We start from the raw sequence: 26,817 nt of genomic DNA, 5'->3' as shown, positions 1-26,817 counted from the left end.
AGCGCTGAAGACAATAGTTCTCTGTGCGGGAGTAGAGCCGAGGCGTGGCCTGGCTCCACAGAGGGTCGTCTCAGTGGACCAGTCAGCCTCAGCAGCTGTCTCAACCTCTGTCTGTGTCTCTGTCACACACACAATTTCAATCCAGCATGAAAGCTGACATAGCATTAGGGCAAAGGATCAACAGATTTATGTTAAATCCCTTAACTCCTATGTATCTGTGTGTGTGTGTGTGTGTGTGTGTGTGTGTGTGTGTGTGTGTGTCCATGGTCAGTTCCAGCTCAGGAATGCAGGGACGGAGGTGGAGTAGGAGGAGAGCCCCGGAGAAAGAAACAAAGTTCGTACAAACTGACAAAACAAAGAGCCAATGGACAGAAAGGCCCCCCACTGACAGGAGTCCTGGCGTGATAGTAGCCTAGATAAGTGTGCGCGCACGTGTGTGTGTGTGTGTGTGGGCTAATGTAAACAAATTACACACAGCCTGCCAACATGATAGCACTGTATTTACACTCCATTTGTCTTCTGGTAATTGCTTGAGGAGATGCTGGAAAAGCTTCCAGACATGCAGCCGCTGCACATCTTGTGCCAGAATGCTGAAGTTCAAGATACTTACGCAGATCCTCCAGTGGAGAGCCCTGTACTTTAAACAGCCATAAAGGTTTACAAACCATGACAAACCATGAGTGAAGAAGCTCACCACATAGCTGAATTTCACGTTGAGAGGAGAGAGAGAGAGCGAGCTACATCACTGAGGGGAGCTGAGGCTGAAGTTAGAGCCTCGTCATAAGTCCTTCTGGGTTGTCAAAAGGAGTCCTGCTAGCCTTTAAAAAGACAGCTCAATACGTGGTGTGCAAACAGCAGGCGGGCATCAGTGAGCATGTATGAGCGATGTATCAACACAAAACCCACCTGCCCTTCAGTTTAGGTCCAATGACAACAAATGCAAACAAAAGCCCTGTGCAATACGCCCAGCCTGGAGGGCCGCCCGGCTATTTGTTCAGCCTCTCATTCACCTGTGAGGAGGATTCAATGGGTCTGCATGTTAATAAAAGCTTTCATACACACGGGCTGATGGCATTATGCATTTGCATAGAGGCCATCGACCTAAACTGAGGTTTATTTTACATGAGGATCAGGCCGTTCTTGCAGCCTCCAGCCTGGCTGTAAGCTCTGCTCAAGGACACTGAGCTTGAGTTTATATTTTCAACCGGTCCGTTCTGAAAAGATGGTTTAGCTGTATTAATTTACATTCAGACAGTTTCCACTCAGGGTCTTGCAAGCATACCGATATGCTGTATATACACTACACATGTGTGCGTATACATGTCTGGCAAATTAAAAAAAGAACCTAGAGGTATCATAGTTGCTGCCATATAATATATGTAAGATAAATGTATTTTCACACAGTAACAAACATCCTGATAGCACCGTTCCTCTACGCTTGACAAAGCCTTATGATAATACTTGGGCACTGGGGGTAAAACAAACAATGAGGAGATTGATATTGATATCAACACTTTCACCTAAATATATATATTTTTTAAATGCTTTAGAAGAAAAAATTTGGAGCTACTGACATGGCTGTTAAAACTTGGGTGGACACGTGCCTGTGACCATGTCATGGTCGGTGAAAGAGCAGCGTGTCCGACGTTTGTGTTGTGAACCCTCAAGCAGATGCACAGCGTGGCGTGAGACACAGTCTCCTGATACGTGAGGGTATCTTCAAGTGAAGACTGTGATACACACCACACTGACTCATGCTGCGTTGAGCTAATGTCAACCACAGGAGCCTTCGCTATGCAAATTCTATGGGCCTCGTCAGTCAACAGACGATGACTGCCATCTTGTGGTGACTCAGCAAAGAGGAGCACTTTCCGCTGCGATGTGAAGAGTTTAGTAAGATGAGACTATTTAACATGTTTTCTCACAAAAAGGGGAAAGTGAGCCAGAAGTAATATAATTACTCATTCCTCCGCATGTTGACTTTTAAATGGAGCAAAAACAACAAGGTGGGTAAATAGAAAAAAAAAAAAACATAAAGTAGAAATACTTGTATGCTATTTTGCATATTCACACAATAGATTGTATGACTTTACGTAGTAATAAATAAACAAACAAGAAAGCAAGTTAAAAAAAACAAACATATGACAAATAATCTCGCTCATGGCAGTTTCCTTTGGGTTACCTCACAAGATGCTCCCTCCTATTGGTGTAGTAATATTACTGTAAATACCAATATAAATTATTCTACAGCCAGCACATAAACAGTGGAGCAAGCTGAACCTCTGGCTTAATTTAAACATACATAAATAGATACGAGTCATTAAAACATGAATGCATAATGTTTTTTGAGCATGACCTATTTAGCCTATAAGCTTGATAAAATATAAAGTAAAATCTAACTTTCTGTCTATGCACTGTGGCAGTTATGGAAAATGGTCAACAATAGGAATATAAACATAGCAACATCAGAAATATGAATTGATCCAATGATGTTGAAGCATTATGTGAATCAGTAGCAGCAGTGTTTATTCAGTACGCTGAGGACTCGTCTGCACTGAAGAAAAAGACGACAGCACACACTGTGATGATGCATATCCTCTGAATTGTGCATTTCATACACTTACAAACAACTGTCCTCACGTGGTACTGATTTATTCAAACATTTGTGTGTATTGTTTTCACAACATTACAATGGTAAAAGAAAAAAACAACATAAAAATTCACCTGACAAAGAAAGAAAGACAAATAAAGTCTCGTATGCGTTTTAAATGCTACTGATCAATTGAGCATTCTGCTGTACATGACCAACAAAAACTACGACAGAAATGTCCCTAATTAAATCACGCAGACCTGCAGTAAACAGTATCACACATCATCATAAATACAGCGGTTTACTGACCATCTAACAGCCGTCACAGCTATTCTTGATTTGCGTCAATCTGTGGGATAAAGATTCTTCGTCCAACATTCTTTTCTGGATAAACACCAGACACAAACTGTTTCTACTTTTCTCCGTCCAGTAACTTGAGGATGCTTTCCCTCTCCTTCAGTGCTTTCCAGGCCTGGTCCTTCTCCTTCTTGGTTGGAGTGCGTTTCTTCTGCCTGGCTGCCATGATTCGCCGAAATCCCTCCATGACCTCGTTGTCAGACACCCTGACCCTCTGCCTCAGCTCTTGCTTGCGCATCTCCTCTTTTGCCAACCTGTGAGGCAGCAGAAGTACAAAACTTAAGGTCAACTGCTGATTGTGGATCAGACTTTAATTGAAGTACAGCTTAGTGTACTTTGTGGTACATATATATTCATTGTTGGCCTGTGTCCTCACCGGAGTAGCTCCTGCTTACGGGCTCTGTTGTGACCACTCAGGGCTTTGAGCTCCGCTTGCCTCTTCTGCAGCTCTGCCAGGACCTCGTCCTCAGAGTCTCCTCCCAGTCCAGGTCGCTCCTCTGAGTCCAGCAGCCCCTGAGCCACCAGCTCCTCTTTGATCCGAGCCTCTAGAGAACGTGTGTGAGGAACACTGGAGGGGGACGAGACAGATCGAAGGTATGAGACATGTGACATAGAGCGAAGTCAAAAAACTTCAGGATGGCAATTTGAGACTAGACTCACAACCAACTGTAGACAGGCGGCCGCAGTCAGATCAACAGTGTGACCCGTGTATATGTGTGGAAAGATAAATATACTTCACATACAGCTCAGTTCTCTTTAGTGAATGTATCTACAGTTCATGGGTGATGTGAAAGACGATAGGCCTCATTCACAAGTCTGTAAACACACAACTTTTAAAACAGCATCCATTAAACAAGGCTTTAGTAGACAACAGTTTATCTACTCAATTGATACCGTTTCATCCTCATCAATTATTGTTCATCAAAATATATATTTATTTATATATAATATTAGTGTAGCCAAATACCGGGTTTAAACAGAATACAGTATAAACAAAAGAAGTTATGCAGCATTCAAATGTTGATTTTGATTTTCAACGTTACGAATGAAGCTTCAAACTATTTGGTTCAGCTCTGATAAGATTATGAAATGAATTACCTCTGGGTGAAAGTCCTTGCTGGATGTCCTCACTTTCACCCTAATTTCTTGGACACATCCCACTTATGGATGTTTGTCCAACAATTGTGCCGAGTCTCTCATCTCGGGTTGAAAAATCAGATGGTCCTCCTCCTGTTTCCTTATTTTTCTTCCGGTCTGTTATTCTCTTTTTGCATAAACTTTAATATCCAACTTCTTCTTTTTTTAAATGAGCCACAGTCATTATCTCAGGTGACACAACATTCACCGCCTCGGTCTATCTGTTGTTGTTTTTTAAATCCTCGTCACTCTCGTGGAAACACTTCAGAAAGCTTTTTCTGCCTTCCACTTCAGACTATTATCTCATTTCTTCATAAGTATTTCCTTATATAGAAAATGGCTGCGTGGCAGTATGCTGATTGAAATAGCGGACGCGTGTTGGTTCATTTAGATTGGTTCTGATTCATGGTGGCAGAACTAAATTGGCCGGTGTGCACATGATATGAACACGGCTGTAATTTTGCGTGTGCGCTTATCTTGTGTGCAAAGTCAGAACATTTCTACGCACATATTAGTGAACGAGGCCCAATGACCTGGGGTTAACCCACGATAGTCTGGTACGAATGGCTTGAACATGTGTTTATTATCCTACGGTGGAGAGCTAATCTTGATGCTTCTGATTTCTATATTCAAATGTAGTGTTGGACAAATACCTGAAAGCTTTTCCTTGGCTTCTAGGAGACGTCCCAGCGCCATCAATAGCATCCTTCCCTGAAATGTCCGGTATGGGTGAATCCTCCATGGGGGATATAATGTTCTCCTGGAAGAACAACGTGGTCGTGTTTGAGCGTTTTCACAATATTCAAACATGAATATTTCAGATGCTATATCTCACTCATCAGTCATTTGTATTTTCAAAAGCCAATATGCATTATTGGAAGTTTTATCAGTGCACGTGATCACAGCACACTGACCTCTACAAGGGCCTGGAGCAGACGCTGCGTGAGAGGACCGAAGGGACATCCGTCTTCTGGAGATTCATGTTGGGACTCAGACTTTTTCAACAAGGAGTCCACATCTACAGCAGTTGAACATGAAGAGGAGTATTAAGGTGGATACATGCTTGTGCAGTATGGTTATGTCAAGGGCACACTGGCCCATGCACCCTCACCTTTTGCATCCAGCTCAGACAGCGGCCCTCCCATGAGGCTCTTCTTCTTGTCATTAGCTCGTGCTCCTTCCCTCTGCTCCTCCAGCAGATCTTCCTGAGCCCACCGCTGAGAGTAGTGTTTCCCCAGAGCCGGAATCTACAGTTCACACAGACAGTAAAGCTCAACACACATCTAAAAATGAAAATTTTGCATTACACAATAAAAAGACCCATACATTTGGCAATGCCTTGAGTGAATTTAGGTGTAACACAATAATAAAGGTACGTGGTTTTTTTTATGTCGTACTTTGAAATACTCAGCCTCATCCTCCGGGGGTTTCAGAAGCTCTTCTAGCAATCGTATCTCTTCATTCGTGATATCGGCACAATATGGCTCAACTGATGCCCAGAATCTGAAAAAATAAAAATAAATGAACACAAACAACCTTGCCAGAACAAACAAAGCAAATACAGAACTGAGCGATATTATGAATGGCGGTTGTTGCTGACCTGTTGGGTGCATCGTTTTTAGGTGTGCGTGGAATGTCTTGTGGATCGTCGGTGAATTCATACTCTGGGACTTTAGGCAGCAGATTTTTGGATTTGGGTCTGCCAGGACCTGGACCTGGTGCGTGAGCGCCTTTGCCGTCCAACTTCTGCTTTTTTGGTTTGTGGCGAGATGAGGCAGCTGGGTCTGGGTCTTTTCCCAGCTTCAGAAAGCGCTTGTCTCCCTTCTTGTCCTGCCAGTCTGTGAGGATCTGAGAGGCAGCGCAGAGAAGAGGGGTTACAAACAGGACTGGATCACGGACCTGTGAGGCCCCTGGGCACATTCCTTGTGGAGGCCCCTCCTCCTCAGCTTGATTATGGCAAAAGTCATAATCACGAATATTTAGTCCATTCCTGCAGAAAGAGAAGGTGCAGCAAGCACATAAACCCAAGCAGACCTAGAGCCAATCCAGATGTTACGCTTGATGTGTGCACTGAGGGGCCTGGGGGGCCCTAGTGGTCAACTCACACCAGAAGCATATGCATCCTGAGGCCTCGGGCCATAGTTGTCCCTGGGGCTCTAGGGGTCACCTTACACTTTAAGCCGCAGGGGCCCTAGTGGTCTGGGGGGGCCCTCACATTCTAAGCCCTGAGGGGTGTGGGAGGCCCCCATGACCGGCTTGCATTGTGCTCACTGAGGGCCTTGGTGTTCAACTTCCTACAGATGTCTCAGGCCACATTGGAGGCTCCCTGGCAATCCGAGGCCCTCGAGCACCCATAACCCATCCATGGTTACAAATAGTAAACCAACACGAGAGAGGCAATGTGAAAAGTGACATTTTTGCTGTCTTCATTTGAGATTCACAGACACAGAAAACTGACCATACCACAAAACAAGTTAGATGGATAATGGGTCCCAACTTCCTATACCTGTCTCTGCTCCTCTAGGGCTCGGAGGCGGCGACTGGCTGAGGAGAGCAGCGTCTCCAGCTCCAGCTGCAGGGTGTCCAGCTCCTCAATGCCGATGCCATCGTCCTCCGAGCGGCCGAGCACAGCAGTGTAGCGCGGACACACTTTGACATGCTCCACGGGCTTGAAGTCGTAGTATTTCAGTGGGGGGCAGTCCTTCAACTCACTCATGATGCTGTGTGGCGAAGACCTGGCAGCGTCTGAAGTAACTGATACAAGAAGATCGACAGTGCGTGAGCTATTATGATCATTAAGACACTGACACAGAGGTGTCCAGCTGTGGTTCAGTTCCTCTGCATCTCTCCATCAATACACGCATTAACACACACACACACACACACACACACACACTCAAGCACGCACGCACGCAAATACACGTACACGCAGGTCTGCTGTGTAGAACGCGAACTCGCTGGGCCCAAACTGCCCAAATTACTGTTACATGTAAATATCGGTAGCTATGATTTCACGATTTTGCACACGAACATTTTACATTCAGTTGACCGAATTACAAGAATTGAATAGAACTAACGAAAAGCACAGATGTATATCGAAGAATGTTTAAGAGGATTGATATTTACGGTCAGTGTATGGCGTCCATGATGGATTGAGCCATTGTGGTAACAGAGGGGTGTGAAAATTGTTCAAATTGATACATGGCCTCTTTTCGATAAAGTCGCATTTAGAACGTTATTTGATCACACAATACTATACACATTGCAGGTTTAGGTTGTGTTATTGTGTTAACATAGCAATATCATCTTGAGTGATGTGACGGCGAGTACCGAGCTAATGGTACAATGGTATCATCGGATCAAACCATATTTTGTCACGGTGCATACTAAAACATTTTCGCGAAACCTGTCGTTCCGTAATCTAATTGGATCATATGTGTATTGTAACGTTGCTATTTAGCATTTTTTTTATTCAAGAACATGTTATAAATGTAAAAATGACTGCTGAACCAACGGTCGCGGAGCGATATGTCTCCTCTTCAGAGACCGGAATGGATTAATCGGTAGGGTATGTTCGTTTTACAGAAAACATACTCCAACTGGGCGGAGTTATACGCGAAAAACAGTTGCATGTCTGTGGTGCGGAGAAATCCGTCTCGTCAAACCAAAGAGCGATATGGAAAACAAGCGCACCCTATCTGTACTAGACGATGTAGAATTTACGGAAGAGGAGTCCCAGGCGTGGCTGAGGAACTTCCGTCTTTTACAACACAAAAATGGTAAGTGTCTTGCACTAAATGTACCTGTATATTTCATAATTTAGCCATTTATCTCCGCTAGCTGTGGCTAGATTTAAGGCGAGATTAGCTAGCTAGCCTCGTATTTGTCGTAGACGGGGGTTTGTGGTGAAATGAGAGGACGGGCATCCTTGAAACGCTTTGCAGAAACTAAAGTGATCGAGCTGAGCTGTCTTTTTTTCCTCTCGGCCCCCCTTTTTCCTCATCATTGCGAAGAGTCCGCTCCCCCAAAAGCTCTGTCAGTAGACTAGGAGGAAGATGTGTATCTGTTGTGATGTAGGAGGACGTAAATCATGTGAATGGGCTGCAATGTCGGTCACCGATCTGCTAACGTTACCGCGAGCGAAATCAATGTTTTAAAGACCCTGATATGGATTACCATCATGTTTGTCTTTCTAAAAAAGACAGACAGTCGTTCTATCTCTAAAATATAAAGATGGAAACCTTAAAGTGCAACTGAGCAGCATCCACTGCACATAGCACATTTTGTTTGGTTCCTGGTCAAACATGACCTCACAGGCTGACCCTGCTAATCAAGTCCCCCTCACTAGACTGTGGGGTTCAGTATGCTTATTAAACCTGATCCAAACTCTTAACTAACAAATGCATCATCCAACAAGATCTCCTTGATACCTAGATAATGACCTAATGCAATGTCTCCTCAGACAGCGACTCTGCGCCCCTACTTAAACGCTGTGAGGGCCACCTTGCAAGCAGCCCTCTGTCTGGAGAACTTCTCCTCTCAGGTGGTGGAGCGTCACAACAAGCCGGAGGTGGAGGTCAGGTATGTTTGATGGCATGTGTGTTTGGAGTTGTGCAGTCTCATTAGTTGTCCCCCTGATTTGCGGTTTCTGCAGCTTTCACACAAGTGCAGACTTGTGCCAACTTGCATAAGAAAATCTATGAGGGGAGGAAAAGAATGGCACGAGCAAGGCCTTGAAATGGGCCTGTGGGGACTTGCTGCAGCCTATTTGGAGGTGTCTTTTTCAAATCCAATGAGAAGATTGCGAGTTATTCAACAAGTCACTTTAAGAGCCACGTAGACTCAAGACAGTAATTGAATTCTCTCTGTAATGGCTGGATTGTTCTGTGGTTACAGGAGCAGTAAGGAGCTGCTACTTCAACCTGTGATGATCAGCCGTAATGACAAGGAGAAGGTTCTCATCGAGGGATCCATCAACTCTGTCAGAGTCAGCATTGCTGTCAAACAGGTGATTTTAAAACAGGCTGTTATTGGTTATGAGCTATGCAAAACACACACTTCCTAATTTTCTTTCACAGTCTAAAATGCATTTTTAAAATCATAAACTTCTTCACTGCAGGCTGATGAGATTGAGAAGATCCTTTGCCACAAGTTCATGCGCTTCATGATGATGAGAGCGGAGAACTTCTTCATTCTGAGGAGGAAACCAGTAGAGGTAAGAGAAGAGAGAGAGAGATGAACGGGTAATCTGGGTTTTGTATAAAAGAATGTGAGGGACGAAAGAGGAATCAATATACAGGAAGAATCAAAAAACAAAACAGGAACAGAGTTTATCTTTAATATGAAAATATGTCAAAGTGCTCTTCATGCACATATGTCATAGAAACTACAGTTGTGTGAAAAAGTGTTTGCCCCCTTCCTGATTTCTTATTTTTTTGCATGTTTGTCACACTGAAATGTTTCAGATCATCAAACAAATTTAAATATTAGACAAAGATAACACAAGTAAACACAAAATGCAGTTTTTAAATGAAGGTTTTTATTATTAAGGGGGAAAACAAATCCAAACCTACATGGCCCTGTGTGAAAAAGTGATTGCCCCCCCCTGTTAAAACATAAATTAACTGTGGTTTATCACATCTTTGGAAAGCTGAGTTCAATTTCTCTAGCCACACCCAGGCCTGATTACTGCCACACCTGTTCTCAATCAAGAAATCACTTAAATAGGACCTGCCTGACAAAGTGAGGTAGACCAAAAGATCCTCAAAAGCTAGACATCATGCTGCGATCCAAAGAAATTCAGGAACAAATGAGAAACAAAGTAATTGAGATCTATCAGTCTGGAAAAGGTTACAAAGCCATTTCTAAAGCTTTGGGACTCCAGCGAACCACAGTGAGAGCCATTATCCACAAATGGCGAAAACATGGAACAGTGGTGAACCTTCCCAGGAGTGGCCGGCCGACCAAAATTACCCCAAGAGCGCAGCGACGACTCATCCAAGAGGTCAAAAAAGACCCCAGAACAACATCCAAAGAACTGCAGGCCTCACTTGCCTCAATTAAGGTCAGTGTTCATGACTCCACCATAAGAAAGAGACTGGGTAAAAATGGCCTGCATGGCAGAGTTCCAAGACGAAAACCACTGCTGAGCAAAAAGAACATAAAGGCTCGTCTCAGTTTTGCCAGAAAACATCTTGATGATCCCCAAGACTTTTGGGAAAATACTCTGTGGACTGACGAGACAAAAGTTGAACTTTTTGGAAGGTGTATGTCCCATTACATCTGGTGTAACAGTAACACGGCATTTCAGAAAAGGAACATCATACCAACAGTAAAATATGGTGGTGGTAGTGTGATGTTTGGGGCTGTTTTGCTGCTTCAGGACCTGGAAGACTTGCTGTGGTAAATGGAACCATGAATTCTGCTGTCTACCAAAAAATCCTGAAGGAGAATGTCCGGCCATCTGTTCGTGACCTCAAGCTGAAGCGCACTTGGGTTCTGCAGCAGGACAATGATCCAAAACACAGCAGCAAGTCCACCTCTGAATGGCTTAAGAAAAACAAAATGAAGACTTTGGAGTGGCCTAGTCAAAGTCCCGACCTGAATCCGATTGAGATGCTGTGGCATGACCTTAAAAAGGCGGTTCATGCTCGAAAACCCTCCAATGTGGCTGAATTACAACAATTCTGCAAAGATGAGTGGGCCAAAATTCCTCTACAGCGCTGTAAAAGACTCATTGCCAGTTATCGCAAACGCTTGATTGCAGTTGTCGCTGCTAAGGGTGGCCCAACCAGTTACTAGGTTTAGGGGGCAATCACTTTTTCACACAGGGCCATGTAGGTTTGGATTTTTTTCCCCCTTAATAATAAAAACCTTCATTTAAAAACTGCATTTTGTGTTTACTTGTGTTATCTTTGTCTAATATTTAAATTTGTTTGATGATCTGGAACATTTAAGTGTGACAAACATGCAAAAAAATAAGAAATCAGGAAGGGGGCAAACACTTTTTCACACAACTGTATATACTGGCATAAAATCCCTCAATATTCCCGTGATTACAATGACACAAGTGATTAAAATGTGTTGACCGGTCTCTCCAACGCTTTTCTGCGTCCCTTGCACTGTGGTTTCAGGGATATGATATTAGCTTCTTGATTACCAACTTCCACACGGAGCAGATGTACAAACACAAGCTGGTGGACTATGTCATCCACTTCATGGAGGAGATCGACAAGGAGATCAGCGAGATGAAACTGTCCGTTAATGCCAGGGCCCGCATCGTTGCTGAGGAATTCCTCAAGAACGTAAGAAACTTGCTCTCTGCTTTTAATTTAGATATTATTTGTTTTGTTTTTTTCTGCATAAAACAGTCAGACTAATAGCTGTAATTGTGGACACATGTTCTGTATTGTTAAAGAAAATAATTAGATTTCTCCTCTCCACAGTTCTGAGTGCAATGTTGGTCCCAAACAAGCAGAGAAAACGCTCCAAAGGCCCAATCAGCACAAGAGTGGAAAACTAAAGGAGTAAACAGCCAATCAGCGAGGAGATGAGAGGGACATGACCAATCCGGCGATGACACCATTTGCACCATTCTCGAGTACTTCCCTGTACTCATGAATATCAATGACTGTATATAATGAAATATTTACCAGTTTCATTTTCAGCCACGTAGAACAAATCCCCATTCAAAGGCGGGTCCTTAAAGTATTAATCCAGATGATAGCCACGAGTACAGGGGCATTGAGAATGTGCCGTTGCAAATTAACCGGCCAGGTTTTTGTATTTTGTGTATGTGAGTCAGCGTGATCTGTCGCTGTCGGTTCAAATTAGTTTTCAAAATTTTCTCTGTTCAGGAACGCCATGTTTGGGGAAAGTAGTCTGTGTGGCGTTAAATGACTGTCATGGAGCAAGAGCTGTCTATACAGAAACCACCAAAACACACGTATGAAAATAATGATAAAAGATAATAAAACTCAGTTGTTTATACCTTTTGGTGTTCCTGTTTAAATACTAAATATCATTCTGTGTTGTTTGTCCTGCTGCTGTACCTTTAACAGATCTGTTCTGCCTGAGGAAGTCGTTTGTATTCAGCTCTTCACCACAAACTCTCTTTATATACTTGCTGTGTTATTTCAGCTGTGGTGAAAGGGAAGTAACGCAGCACACTGTGAAACATTCTGGTTTTACACCATTTGTTCACATCAATGCGATCCAAATTAACTATAGAGTGTGGTTCACAGAGAAGAAAGAAGCAAATTCAAAATAAGAATAACCTTTGAAAATTCACTCTTAATTTCCTTGGGACATGCAATACCTCCCTACAGGTACACACACACACACACACTGATCCACAAGACTTGTAATGCTGGATTTGAAATGCTTTTGCTCAACTGCACTGAAGTAATAATGGTTGAAGAAGGGCTATCCCAACCACAATTGTGCCACAACCTATTGGCATATTTTTTTTATGAAAACGGCAAGATAAACGGATCAAATAACCCTGTGGACACTCCCTGCTCACCTTTTTGATTCTGATCATGCGGCCTCCTCCCCTTCAGTTCCTCATGTCAGGGAACCAACATGTGACGGAGAACCCAGAACCTCATCCAACCTCCATCAGCCGTCACCGACACTTTATTAGTACGCCAATCCGTCTTACCGGCACCCTCTACATGTTCTCCATAAATAACAGAGCAAACAATTAATTCATCAACAGAAAATGAACAAGCAACATTTTAGATATTCGATATTTTTAGCACAAGTGTGAATACAAGACATTAAATATCTTTGGTTTTAGAGGCAGTTGGTAAGACAAAACAGCATTGTAGAATATTAACTTGGGCTCTGATGCCCATTTCTTTATTTCTGTTTTTTTATAGACTCAATTATTCATTGATAATGTGCTGGGAGATTAATTAAAGGTAAAATAATCATCAGTGTAGCCCCAATAAATACTTAATCCCACAATGACAGAGATAATGACGGACTGGTTTATAAAAATAACATCTTTAACTAGGGCGTACATTTTGAAGTCATCACACATAAACAGCTTTCAGCTTATATTATTTTCCAAAACCGTTGCACCTCAGATGTGTTCTTCACAAAAACATGTTCATATTTCATTGAAGGTGTGTTTGTAGAAACAGATGATTAACATCAGCTATGACTTGATTTGACCCGTCTGTATAAAATGTTTGTTTTCACCAAAAGTGTAATTTAGTTTCCACGCATCAAACATAAGATATATACAACATCATGCTGTATATATCCATGTTTCTGCACGTGACTACTACTGTACTGTAGCACGGCTTTCAAGACAGTTTGCCTTATTAGAAATGTTTTTTTGGATTGATACATTAGATGATTTGACCTTTTTTGGATGAGTCAGCGTCCGTTGAAGTCATGTAAATGCAGATTACCACAGCTATTTCATCACTGTCTATTTGGATCACACCATGTACATGGCAGCAACTCTTGGGAAACTCTTTTTGGCATTGCAAGATCATCCTTTAACTGACTGCACCTTTTAACAAAGTGCCGGTATTATTAGCTGTGAGTATCAGCTCACGTTTTGTTATCTCTCTAAATGGAGGCAGGAAGAAATATGTGTGTGTGTGTCTGTGTGAGACACAGTGAGCGTTTTGTTCAGGGTGATGAATGGCAGCACTTTCTTATGCATCCCAGTGGAGTCTTTGCATACGAATGAATGGGGGGAAACCTCGGAGTCTTCAGTTCTCACAGCACAGTACGCAGGAAGGGAAACGCTGTGGATCGTACCAATAGGAAGGAAGTGGTCTGTCACTTTTGATCCTCAAGTATTAAGATGATGACCCATCTTTGACCCATGATTCCAAATATTAGAGAGGAAAGCTCTTTTCATTTCAAATGTTCTTAAAATGAGGCACAAGAAGGGAAACAGTTGAGTTGAGTTTATTTAGAAACAAACAGAAATATTTCCTCTTATGTATTATACTTTAAGAACCTTCACATTCAACAAAAAAACCAATGAAACAAAGTATGAATGTGCTTCGAGGATCTTCATTAGACAGTGCTAACCATCCTAAAGCTACAGACAAGCTGCAATAGAGGACATTTAATGAGAAAATAAACAGAGTTGATTCGTTTATGTGCAAAATATAAAAAGGCACAATTTTGTTTTGGGTTGTGCAAAGCTGTAAAACTAAGAGTAGAGCGACCCGACTTCTACCAACAGAAATACAAAGAAGACCGCTAAAAGTTAACATCGTAAAATAATTTCAAAAGGCAAAATCTATAACAAAACAAACTACATCACAACAAACAAAAGGTGCTTCAATTTCAATGCTTCACACTTTGTATTATGGCATCAATTCAGAAACACGTCATCTGCTTTTCATTCATTCTCCAAAAATGGGAGAACATGCTCGAGACACAAGATCCGCGTCAAAATTAGAAACTGGATTCCAGTCAATTACCATCATCATCATCATCAGAACAGCGGAGGGTGATTCAATCAAAGGAAGGTGGAGAAGAACTGGAGGTTGCCGAGTTTGCCCGGTACAGTGTGCGTAAAGACGGGTGGAGGAGGATGGGGGGGGGGGGAGACTGCCTCATTGGTGAGCTGGCACTGTTAGCAAAGCCTCCTTTGACATCCGCGACACTTCTACGTTCTGTTTGATAAAAAAAACAACACACACAAAGAGGGGGAGGGATGAAAACACATCGGACATACTAAATCCACTGCACACAGACGAAGCTAAGACCCGGACGTTTAGAGGCGTGTTTATGCATCCGTCACTTACGCGTCCGCCAGCTCCTGACTAAGCCTAGATGGTGCAAAAAGTAACTATTAGGTCGGGCTTAGTAATGACCGACATTAGACCTGTTGGTGCAACCGGCACCTGAGGCCGTCGTAGCAACCTGTTTGTGAACCATCTTCCTTTTACAAAGTGGCTTCAGTGTGTGCGCTTGCTGGGTGTGTGTGTATGCTGTTAACAATATACCCACCTCCGGCCTTTCTCTGTGTGTGTTGACTGCATCCACGTTTAAGCTGATGGACTCCACTTTACAGCCTGAGCAGACAGAACATTTGTTTCTATTAGTTCAGTTCTTTTCCCCTCTTTCTTTTAATTAGAAATAGATTCATCACGTGCAATATAAGCTAACAGGAGACCAGTCTCACCGTAGGCCACTGGCGTTAGCTTCAGCACAGTGTGCAGCGGGCACTTCAGGTAGGGCAGCTCCTCTGTGTGGAGACAAACACATTCATGAAACAAAGAACTCTTATTCCTGAACAACACTTGCATACACTACTTCTTTTAATCTATAACTTGTGATCTTCAAGGAGTAATGTTTATAGCAAGGGCAGGAGTGGGAAGGTAAAGATATTGTTTGAGTTAACACAAATACATTCGTTACAGTAAGTGCAATGAAAACTTTAATTATTTGTAATTTATTAAAATGCCTGTTCAACCAGCATTACCTTGTTGTGTCCGCAGTGTCCCGTTAATCACTGGTATGTTCAAGCCACAGAGCACTAATTAGTCCAACAGTTAATCTTTATGAAGCTAATCAGAATTAGCAGCAATAGGAGGACAGTGAACAGGATGAAGGATCGTAACGGATTTCTGTTACTGTTCTTTTTAAGCGTCACTCAGTGGTTTGTTATGTTTAAAAATAAATACATTCTACACCTGTTCTAATATTACTCCTACATTTTTATATTTTATAAAAATAAAAAAGAGAAGAGTATGTATGAAGTATCGGAACACACTAGTATCAATAAAATCCTAATAATAGTCATCTATAGTCTTGAAATATACAATATAAACTGTAGTATTTTTAAAGAAAAAAATGGAATGAAAGAAAACTAAATCTCATCTTTAATCATATTTTTTTTGCTGCAGTTCCCTGGTCTACAACATGGGAATCAGGTCAGTCAGCAAAGCGTGAAACACACTTCTCAATCTGGTCACTATGGAAGTATGTCACAGCTTTACACTGAACGTTTCACGGTGTACAAAACATTTGATCCAGTGCTTTATTCAAAATGAGTCAGAAATAAGGGAAGATGTGCCTTCAAGATAATCTTATGTAATCTTCATTCTACTGGTTATTTTTTTGGTGTGAGGTATTAAACCATGCTTTTCCCTCAACTTACTTTATCTACTTCTACTGAGTGGATTTAGTGACTTCCTACATCTCCCACCACCTCTGAAGAAGTCAAGAGTCTGATTTAACGAGCGCTGCCTTCAGGGGTTCAGTTTAAGGACTGACCTGCTGTTTTGTCCAAGAAATAGGCCAAGAGGCAGCGCATGACAGCCTGGTGACAGACGACCAGCACGTTCTCTTGCCGCTCCAGCTCCATGATGACCGGCTCCAACCGCTGCACCAGGTCCTCATAGGACTGAGTCACAACAGATGGCAAAAGAGGCAAATCAGAGAAAGAGCAAACCGACACCTTTACATTTGAAGTCAAGATAAAACAATGGAATAAAACAAAGAAACTCGTAAATCAGGAAATTAAAACTTCCACACAATCCACTTTCTCCTCACAGTCTGCTGAATAATCTATCTCTTAAACTGATTTACATCTTTTGCAGGTGGAAAAATCCATCTCGGCTGTCTAGACCAGCGCCAGCTTTAACAAGATTCTCCAAAGCCCTGTGCGCCTGGGCAGCCAGCTAATGCCCACATCCATCTTCCTGTGTTGGATTAATGGAGTGGTAATGGGATGAACGTAAGGTGAGAACAGACCAGCAGGCATTCAGACACACAGTAAACAAGCTGACCACACAGTTCTCACTCACTCACTCACTCACTCACTCACTCGAAGTCTTTGTTTACTGTAATCTGGTGTTTAGCCAAATCATTCTAAGAGGCTGCTCGTCCATGTTGAGGCTCATTAGCAGAGTGTAAGTGGCCAGTGGCCATGTGGACACAGTTTTATTGGGTTTGTCGTGACGTGTGAGTTTTTAATATATGTGTGAGAGAGTGTGAGAGTGAGAGAGCTTCCTTATCTTCACAGAGGACGACAGACTCTGCATTGGGAAGTTGAAACATTAAAAACAGAGACACACTGTCCACAAGCATGCTACTTCAATGTTAAAATACAAGAACAGTTACATAACAACATCATTAGACAAAACATATTAAGTTGACTTTTAGCCACTGACCTCTCCTTTTGGGTAGCGATAGCGGTATTTGTCCTGGTCCCTCAGAGCAAACTCCAGAGGATAGTGATCCTGAATCTCCTCATACATCAACTCCTCACACACGCCCTAAAATGACACCACACACAGATTACACTTTTGTTAACATCGCACGCATGCAAGCAGACAGCTGTGCTTGCTTAGCAGTCGAGGACGTAGTACTCACAGCATCGATCTCGTTCAGGACCTTCCACTGTTCGTAGGGCACACTGAGAGCCTCGGCCGTCTGGATGGTTCTCTTCATCTGACTGGTCCACACCTTCAGGTCGCTGATGCCCTGAGACTGGATGAAGTGGCTCAGCTTCTTGGCAAACTGCACGGAGAAGAAAGAAATGTTACCATCTCTTCTAGTCAAGTGATAAAAACGGAAGACACATTGATGAAAAAAGTCAGATATACCTCTTTCCCTCTAGGCGTGAGGCCAGAGTCTCCACCGATTCGACCATGGACATTGAGCTCGCTCTCACCGTGGCGGCACAGATAGATGGAGCGCGGCGTGATGTGAATGTTCATGAGGTAGTAGACTATCCGGCTCTGGATGTGGTCCAACACCCTGTTGACCAAGTAGCGCTGACCCACGTCCATGATTTTAATGAAGGAGAGATCCCTGAGAGGAGACCACAGAAACGTTAAGCCTCCTGTTTAACACGGACGGAGACAAACCCGTGCACAGATTTGAGAACCACAGCATAATTAGTTGTGAAATGACCCGAGTATATTTGACAATGCTAATATGCTACTCCCATATTTTCCCACTGCTAGGACATCTTTACTAAACACACTCTCCACACCAGCTTTCCCCTTACCTATCCAGGACTTCATCCAGCGGCTCGTAGGAGTTTTCATAACACTTGATCCTTTTCATAAAATCTTCTGCCGCTTCCTCCGTGTTACAGTTGGTGTAGTCGGGGCTTCCCAGCTTCACTTGCTGAACAGAGAAACAGCAGAGAGGAGTGAGCACAACTTGGACGGCAGTTCATTTTCTCTCTTGAGATGAAATAAACAGATAAACCCATTGACTTACCACTATGTTCTCCTGTATGACATCTGGGTCTTCACACACAGACTCCACGAAGAACACCTGAGAAACGAGGAGAAGGAACTAATCAAGCTCAGTGTGAATGTCAACCATGGCTAGTTAGCTAGCTAGCTAGCTAGCATGTCTTTCTACCGAGCGTTAGGGAGTGATGCAGAAGGACCGCTGGCCACAAGTCCGCTGTTCAGTTGTTGTGTTTTTGTAACCAGTGTAGCATTAAAGCACGGCTTAATTGGCAAGCTAGTTAATAGCCACCTGTCCGCTAGTTAGCTTGCTAATCTCAAAGGTTGCAATGGCAAACATAAAAATGGCCACCACTCTGACCTGCTACGTTGATTGGAACGTGAGCGTCCGTTCTACTTCTACTGTATTTCTATGATGTGAACTAATGCAGTATGTCCTCCCACAACAGTTACCTTAAAGCCATTCTGGTCTGCAAACTGGATGATGGTTTCCCGTCTTTCTCTGGTGGTGTTTGTTGCATCAAAAACCTGTTTAACATAGACAGAACAATGGATACGCTTGTTAGCCTCGCACACCATGTTTGACCGACCTAAACCATCTAAACCAAAACTATATTACTATTTGACCCACCGCCACTTGGCCTCCGTCTTCTGTGAGATACTGTCGCACATCGTTCAATGCTGCTGAGGCACATTGTCTGTAAAGATCAAAGATAACATATGTTAAAAAGGTCACATGGCTGGTGGTTAAATACATTCCGAGGCCAGTTCACACTCTTACCGTCGGATCTTTAACCCTTCCTCATTGTCTGGACGGAAGAACTCAAAGGACTTGTAGATCTTCACACACTCTCTCCTGTACTGCCCAACATTGAACTCTATGGCAAAGATGGAGGCAAGGACACATGAGACAACTTTCTCTTAGCATGAAACTTGTAATGCACCTTCTAAAATCCATTCCCTTTATTCTCTAGAATCGATGCGTCTACAAAACTATTCACTCGAGCCCAAGAAGTGGTACCTCTGGTGGGCACTCCGATCCAGTTGAGATAGCGGGTCAGCTTCTTGGAGATGTAGGTCTTCCCCCTGGCAGGAAGGCCCACTGTCACAATCAGGGTGGGACAGTTGGTCATACATACTGCAACGAGAGAATGAGGAGGGGGAAGAAAGCTTAAGTCGTGCGCTCGTCACACATTATGCAAAGTGATTTTAGTGTAAAATCATCTTATCTCAAGGTTTTGTCCAACGATTATTCCCACAGCTTGGAATATGCCTCCACCGATTTTCAAAATCTGCCCTTATACTATCATTTATAAGAGTCAATATTAACTTAAATATTAGATTGTCCATTATCGATATGGGTGTGTAATCCTGTGTTATCTGCCATGAAGATAAAGTCGCATCACAGAGGTCACGGTGGCACCAGGCTTGTGTTTTCACACTCAGCTGCAGTGTGTGCACAGACGACTGGGTCAGAGAGCGAGATAGTTTTCATGGGGTGTTACTTCATGTTTTCTTGTAAGATGATGTCCATGTTTTAACATTCCCAGTCTGTAAAAGTACGGGGGGGAAAAGACTAAACTAACTATCAGAGGAGGGCACAACAGTCTGTCCTGGTGCATGCATTACACACCTACCCCCCTGACAGTCTGTCCTGGTGCATGCATTACTCACTACCTCCCTGATTGTTATTGACTTTACCAAAACCCACTTCACTTCACACAAACAGACCCGTTCACCCACCACAAGCTCCTGATTTCAATGCTATTGTAATTGTTTCCTCGGGTGAGGAGACACTGACCATACAGAGAAGTGACAGCAAATGCAACGGCACATCCACGCGGGGGTGCATATCCCTCACATCACTACAGGGATACAATTCGTGTGTTATCAACAGCTGGTGGTTGACTTAGCTGACAGCAACAATGACATTGACACCGCTAGTATCAGTCCTTTTCTCCTCGATGCGAGCAGCCTTCATCATGCGAGTCCTTACATAACTGAGTAAGCCAGATGGCTGCAGCAGCAGCGAGGCACATGAACTCTGCGAACTGTGGTCCACGCGTTTAAAACCGTAGAGACGTTAAGCTAACACGTAACGGATTTAGATATATGCTACATACTACATGCAGAGGGGACGGATTAGCATTAGCTTCTGGCCAAACCGCCACCGGTGAAATAGATAAAGATGCTAACAAGTGACGCCACGTCGTCATACGCACCCTTTCTTTGAGAAATGTGCTTTTCAGGAAGGCCATTTTTACACGGCATCCAGATCTTCTTGAGTGGGTTTTGAGTGAGTTCCCGCGGCTTTGGCGGTGTTTTGTCCTCCATTCCGTCCGGCAGTGAGGAGGTGGAGGAGGCCGAGGAGGCCGCGGCGGGTACACAGGGCCTTTTCCCCGAATGCTTCTCTGAATGTGACCGGTGTTTCATCTGCGGTGATGGAGATAATCCGCCGGCCGGTGTCTCTCTCTCGCTCTCAGAGCTGTTATCAGTGTCACGTGCTCCAGTCAGGCCACAATGGAAATCGACGGTTGGCCGTAATGACCATAATACGGGCGTAGCGCATTTCTGCTTTACCGTAAGTGACATTAGCAACGCTGAGTGCTCAGCGACAAAACACAAGATATTCAAAGCTGCTTTCGGGCACAAGTGTAACTGTGAAAAAACGACGTTTTAGACTTATTTGGGCAACAGGTGATGCTGAAGGAGTGATGCAATTCACAAAATATGTTTCAGATGTCACAGCAGGAAATCCCCATGTGTGTCGAATAACACTAATGATGTCTGCCTGCAGTGGAAAAGGTCTATTGTCTTAAGTTAGTTAGCCACTTAGCTAATCAAATATTATTTTAGCCGCTTGGGGCAGCAGGACTACCAAAACACAGTTAAAAAAAGTAAAATTGCATCATTGGTGTTTATTTGGAGGTCTGTTTCTGGTCATCCAAACATAGGTAAAAAACTCTACCTTGGTTCATGAATGAAATATCTGACTCCTCCTTGGCTGCTAAATGCTCCATATATTTGACAGGTAGTAGCTAACTTAGTCTGTCAGCTGTTTCTGTAACAAAGCCTACAGAGCTTTATCACTGAAAACAGCTGCCTGCTATGACTGGAAGTGGGATTGATGAGAGCAGTGAACCAAAACAGTTAAGCTGCCAGCCGCGAGGGATAACTGCTAGTACGAGCAACCTCTCTCACATCACAGTCATTTGCTCCATTGTCTGTCGCCATGATCCACCCACACGGGTGTTTACTCATCATGTTGCCTGATTTCACCTCTGCTCAACACTGTGTGGGCGCGTAAGGATTGTGCTTGATTCATATCTCCCTTACTCCCTCGCTGTACATGTTTAAGTGGGTCAAATTACACTGTAATTGTTCCTACCGGTTCAACTGGTTATTTCGTTATTTGGTGACCTCATGTCTAGCACAGCTTTGCCCAACTTCAACCTGAGCAGAGGTCTATTCAGCCAGAATGACTCAAAACACCTGGGGCCGTATTCATTAAGCTTCCTAGTAAAATAGTTATCATTAGTAATGAAATTCCTCCTTAGAGTTAAAATGAGATCCAACAAGTGAGGAACAAAAACAAGGAAAGATAAAAGTTATTCACAAAGCATCTCGGCCCTTATGAGATCTCCTAAAGGGAAGAACTGTTTGGAGAAGGGAGGACTTTTAAGAGGCTGTGGCTCAATGTAATAATGTAATCAATAATGTAATATATTGTAATATAATAAAATCTATATTTGATATAATATAAAAAATATTTGAAATAAAAAGTGAATTAAAAAATAAAGTTGAGCTGACAAAGCATTCCACTTGTGTTGGGTCTATACTGGACTCGTTTTTAAAGAATCTGCTATTTTATATATTTATTCATTTTTTCTATCAGCTTACAAGTTCCTCTACTTTTAACAACAAAAGGTTAAAAGGTGAAAAAATAAACTAAACATTACTCTTATATTCTGCCAGCTCATTGGTTCGGTTCACTAAAACTGCTTTGCTAAAGTTTGCAAAAGATTTAGGTCATGGTTAAAGAAAAATGGCAGGATCGATAAGCACTCACAGCTGTGCACCATGTATGAAACTCGAACCAGCAGTGGGAAACAGCAAGCCTTGCTCGCTACAAACGCCAAAAATATGCCGACCAGTACCTCTGAAGCAACAGCAGTGCTGCGTGTGTTGAGCCAGTATTTGTGACAAAATAAAAGCAAGGCACAGGACAACTGGCTGGATGTTTTATGGGCATAGAGTATGAACCCAACCACTACTTTGAGTATTCCGATTCAGATTCTTTTTGAAGAAGAATTCTCCTTTTTCAACATTTTCTGCTGATTAACATTTAACAGGCCTTTTTCACAGAAGACATTTTGACATGTCACAAGCCGTAAAAGCACAGGTGTAAAAATAATGAAATGAATGACGACTGTCCATTGAGCTGCTTCAGTTTCAGGTTCTATTGTGCATGCTGACTCACTGTCACACTGTCATAACTTACTGGCACATTTTAATACAATGGAGCTATTGTTAATGCTTTTCCTGCTTTGACAAGTCAAAATATCTTGTGTAACAAAAAGATCTATTGTGACAATAATGCCACTCTATTTCTTGATAGCCTACTGCAAGTTTCCACAGATCAGCCATCACTAAGTGACAAATGTTTTAAAGGTATTTGATCTATTATTATCGAGGGTGCATTCCATCAAGCACAAGCTGACAATGCCCACGAGATGGCAGCATTACTCTCCCTCTTCCTCTGTATGTGTGTTGACTAGACTTTTAAACTAGTGTATAAGACACACCTGTAATGCAATCCAACTCAACAGCACTGTGGCAAATTCCTATAGATGCAATGTTTATAATGTTCAGATTGTGTGAGTGTGTGGGGTGGGGAGGTACCTGAGGATCTCTATAAGGGTGTCTCTAATATTTTGTCCATCTCAGAGTGCCAGAGTCCGGTTACTCTGCTATCACAATTGCCATGGAGATAATTCCACACTTACACAGGGTCAACACAAACTGAACAGTTTAGGCTTTACAAAGACAGGACTTTGAGGTGTTGTACTGGACTGAATGTGCAGGTTCGCCTGATAGGGTGATAACTGTTCATCTGTTTATGTGTTCCTGGACCATCTGATGCACTGATTATATTAAGCTTTAGTCACTCTTTATAGAGCAACAGGGCCTGTGACCTAAATATGGCGGGATGGAGGTTTTTCTAATTAAATAGCTCCTACTCTCTCCCTCAAATTCCCTGACTGCAAGTAGACTATAAAACATATCAGGTGCATCAGGTCCGCACACACACTATCTCATGCTGGGGATATATCTTTAGCTCTTAAACACAATGCATTGCAGAATTAAAAAAAACATACAAACTGTGGCACATAGTCTCCTGTACATTGCATAAAACTTGGTCAGGCAACATGTCTTATTTTAAGTAGCTCGGGTAGCCCGTGTGAAAACAGCAGCAGTCATTCACATCCGCACTTGTGGTGAAAATGTCAACACACCTTTTTTCAAACGGTAGTGTCTTGCATAATTTACACTGGGCAATGACCAGGAAACAGCTCGGCGAGCTCCTGCCCGACACAGCAGCTGTCAGTGCTCGGATTGCTGCTAGCAGCGTTTAGCCCCTAAACTACACTGGACAAGTCATTTCCCAATATAGTATGTTAACGTTACACTCGACAGTAAACCAATACCCACCACGCATCAGAGGCCGCTTCAGCTCAAGAACCAACATAGAAGACAAAAACAATAATAATGTCATCGTAGCAGCAGCACGAGCTGTACAATCACAACAAAAACATAAACACAACGCACAAACCGCCAGAAAACGCAAACCATCAACCGTCAGCAGCATCTCCGTCATGATCAGTGTATGTATGGGAAATGACAATATGAATAAATGAAAAGAAACCCGAGGAGATCCGCTTCAGGCTGCACGAAGCATTGAGATTTTTTTGTTTGTTTGTTTTTTCGGCAGCAGTCCAACAACATCCGCCTGGCTCCTGACCCTGTGTCAAAGCACTGCTGCTGCTGCTGCTACGAACGAGGCTGGCTGCTAAAATAAACCCAACGATTGTCGCTTGTTGTTGTTATGTAGGGTAAAGGTCTCGACGGTGACAGCGCCAACACACCGACAGCACATCGGTGCTTCTCGACCACATCCCCCTCCCCCTCTGTCATCCAGTTTAAAGATGCACAATTAAAACTACTAACGCCTTCAAAGCGACGCGTCTTACCCGCTGTGTCCCGGTTCTGTGTGAGCTTGGTGCGGCTGGAGCAGCCCCTCATCATGGGCGTCTGTCTGATGGAGCGCAGCGCCTGGCGGTGTGTATACGTGCGTTAAAACGGCAGCCTGCTGAGCGCTTCTCTTCACTGATGCTCACCGTACAGTACAGTACGCACTTACAGGCGGACCTCGGGCCGGGAGGGAGGATTTCTCCAAAACTGGATGGAGTGAGGTAGCAGCCTACCTGCCCCCCCTCCACCCTCCTACACCCCACCCACCACTTGACTGCTGAGAAATGTCCCCACATGTCGCGACAGGGCTAACGTTGTTCCACTTATGGTTGAGTTGAGGATATGCATTGTTTATGTGGAGGAATAAAACAGGAAAAGTTAGACATTTCCCAGCAGCAGGCAAACTTGCAGAGCTTGTTTTTCTGCATTGCTAGTAAAAACATTCACCCTACTTCAATGGTGTCCATGTTTAATTATGTAACATCAGGCTTTTTGTCATGAATAAGCAGAACTCAAGAGAGTCCTTAATATCAAATTGTAAGGAAATCTCTATAATTGATCAAAGGTTTCTTAAAATTGGATTGCATTACTGTGCACCCTTTTATTTTGACATACCTAAACCACAACTGGTGCAGCCTCAGACATTGTTTATTGACTACCTGTGTGTACTTAGGATGTGACAGGGGAACATGAGGATAATTAAACACAACATATCTGTGCCAAGTTTACTAAGAGATAATGTGTCATTCACAGGAAGGTTAGTTAGAAGAAAATGAGAGGCATGCATTATTGATGGAGGACAACAAGAGACCTGTGGACACTGTGAATGAGCTGCAGGGTTTCATGGCTCAGGTGGGAGAGACTTCAATGTGTTCAATGTTTATCAATTTGTAAAGATTTGATGAAAAACTTAAAGGAGGAATGACGTGGGGTTGAACATATTTTTGAAATACGATCACCATTTTCAGATCATATTACCCAGCCGTCTCATCCTCTAAGTACAGTGCTATGAAGTCATGCAAATTTCGTAGCCGGGGGAAAGCACACTCTTGGGTTTATAATTCAGTGGCAGTCATTAGACCCTTACAAGCAGCCTGTGCTAGTAGTGCCACTTATTGTCAAGCACAAGGCCTTTGATTGCACATCTGTGGATGAATGAGACAATCACACAATCACACACACACACACACACACACACACACAATCAGGGAATTGTTGAGTTCTTCACACCATGGAGGCCATGAAACATAAAGAAAGGGAACGAATGGATCTCAGACAGTTTGAGACCACTTGGAGTGAGCATAACAGAAAAAGTCGAAGGTCAGATGACTGACCTTCGACTTTTTCTTCCTCCCCAAAAGGCAAAGTGATCTAACACTCATCTACATATACACTCACCCTGCATGCCACACCCCCAACCACACTCACATACTAGTCAGACTTGTCTCGCTGGGCTTCATCTCAGAGTTTAGGGGTTACACTTGTGCAGCTTTAAACGTCGTGTAGTCGCAAAAACAATTTCCCTTTTTTGGATGACTTTTTGGTAATTCTCCTAAATCTTCTGTAAATATAACAATCCAATAAAAATAACCTTACATGACCATGTAATAATCAATGATTACGCCTCAGTCTGCTCTACACGCCAGGCTATGTCATGTATATGTATATACAACTTTCATTGCACAGTTTTTGGAGAGATATGTCTTTTATCAGGAGGTACTGTGTCTGACTGTAGCCTATATTAAAATAACAATACACTTGAAAATGATTAATCAATCGAATCCCCTAAATAACAATAAATAAATGTAACTAAAGTATTTAAGACCTAGCTCTGTGTCTGTCCTGTGAATATTGCTGAAAAAACTTGTTGTAGTCAGGTGTCCCCGTGAGCCAATGTCAAGGAGGCTGGAGGGGGAGGATCAGTGACTTGTTGTGTGAAGTAACTCAAATAGCATGTGCATGAGACACTATTATGTCAACACCATAGTGGTGTTACAGATACCTGGTGTAATCATGACTGTGCATGTCTCTGTGAGGAGGTTGACTAACAAAGGAAAAGTACCTACGACTGCCACCTCATGAAGAAGTATGTCATTTGCAAAACTCTGTAAAATTCCACCAACAAATACACTTTTGTTCTATTCTGAGAACTTTTATACTCAAAGTCATAGAGCACCGGACAACAGCTGAGAGGTCGTGCTCTATTTGGGCGCATCTAATAATGGCTGACATCCTGTATTTACTGCGGGGAAGCCAAGTCGTTTGTATGATAAGCTTCCCTTAACCCAT

At 42.9% G+C, this 26,817-nt stretch overlaps 3 protein-coding genes across 9 annotated transcripts; 1 reads left to right on the top strand and 2 right to left on the bottom strand.

The window, feature by feature from the left end:
* Positions 1-880: 880 nt before the first annotated feature.
* On the bottom strand, positions 881-7,290 carry tada3l (transcriptional adaptor 3 (NGG1 homolog, yeast)-like). Of its 2 annotated transcripts, none has more exons than XM_031852961.1 (9): positions 7,011-7,198; positions 6,591-6,838; positions 5,685-5,932; positions 5,482-5,587; positions 5,196-5,331; positions 4,999-5,102; positions 4,738-4,844; positions 3,324-3,515; positions 881-3,201 (listed from the first exon to the last, which is right to left on the bottom strand). In XM_031852961.1, exons 2-9 carry the CDS (start codon positions 6,798-6,800, stop codon positions 3,003-3,005), a joined length of 1,302 nt encoding a protein of 433 aa, XP_031708821.1. In that variant the 5' UTR covers positions 6,801-6,838; positions 7,011-7,198; the 3' UTR covers positions 881-3,002. The 2 variants fall into 2 exon arrangements, with proteins under 2 accessions (XP_031708821.1, XP_031708829.1); XM_031852969.1 differs by lacking the exon at positions 7,011-7,198 and adding an exon at positions 7,211-7,290 and having other exon boundaries at positions 882-3,201.
* A 472-nt stretch (positions 7,291-7,762) lies between these two features.
* On the top strand, positions 7,763-12,102 carry LOC116382282 (actin-related protein 2/3 complex subunit 4-like). The gene is made up of 6 exons (XM_031845220.1): positions 7,763-7,863; positions 8,547-8,665; positions 8,981-9,092; positions 9,204-9,299; positions 11,218-11,388; positions 11,530-12,102. Exons 1-6 carry the CDS (start codon positions 7,861-7,863, stop codon positions 11,533-11,535), a joined length of 507 nt encoding a protein of 168 aa, XP_031701080.1. The 5' UTR covers positions 7,763-7,860; the 3' UTR covers positions 11,536-12,102.
* Positions 12,103-14,001: 1,899 nt separating this feature from the next.
* pfkfb4a (6-phosphofructo-2-kinase/fructose-2,6-biphosphatase 4a) lies at positions 14,002-24,720 on the bottom strand. Of its 6 annotated transcripts, none has more exons than XM_031845199.1 (14): positions 24,528-24,718; positions 19,298-19,414; positions 19,058-19,154; positions 18,908-18,974; positions 18,730-18,804; positions 18,302-18,358; positions 18,084-18,205; positions 17,677-17,884; positions 17,444-17,590; positions 17,242-17,346; positions 16,343-16,472; positions 15,249-15,311; positions 15,074-15,138; positions 14,002-14,736 (listed from the first exon to the last, which is right to left on the bottom strand). In XM_031845199.1, exons 1-14 carry the CDS (start codon positions 24,580-24,582, stop codon positions 14,677-14,679), a joined length of 1,368 nt encoding a protein of 455 aa, XP_031701059.1. In that variant the 5' UTR covers positions 24,583-24,718; the 3' UTR covers positions 14,002-14,676. The 6 variants fall into 6 exon arrangements, with proteins under 6 accessions (XP_031701059.1, XP_031701031.1, XP_031701069.1 ...); XM_031845171.1 differs by lacking the exon at positions 24,528-24,718 and adding an exon at positions 20,499-22,659; XM_031845180.1 differs by lacking the exons at positions 14,002-14,736; positions 24,528-24,718 and adding an exon at positions 23,989-24,510 and having other exon boundaries at positions 14,749-15,138.
* Positions 24,721-26,817: the final 2,097 nt, after the last annotated feature.

The sequence above is a fragment of the Anarrhichthys ocellatus genome, unplaced genomic scaffold (assembly GCF_004355925.1).
Source record: "Anarrhichthys ocellatus isolate YVR2014 unplaced genomic scaffold, GSC_Weel_1.0 scaffold1, whole genome shotgun sequence".
NCBI lineage: Eukaryota > Metazoa > Chordata > Actinopteri > Perciformes > Anarhichadidae > Anarrhichthys > Anarrhichthys ocellatus.
This window is presented reverse-complemented; position numbering and strand designations above follow the sequence as displayed.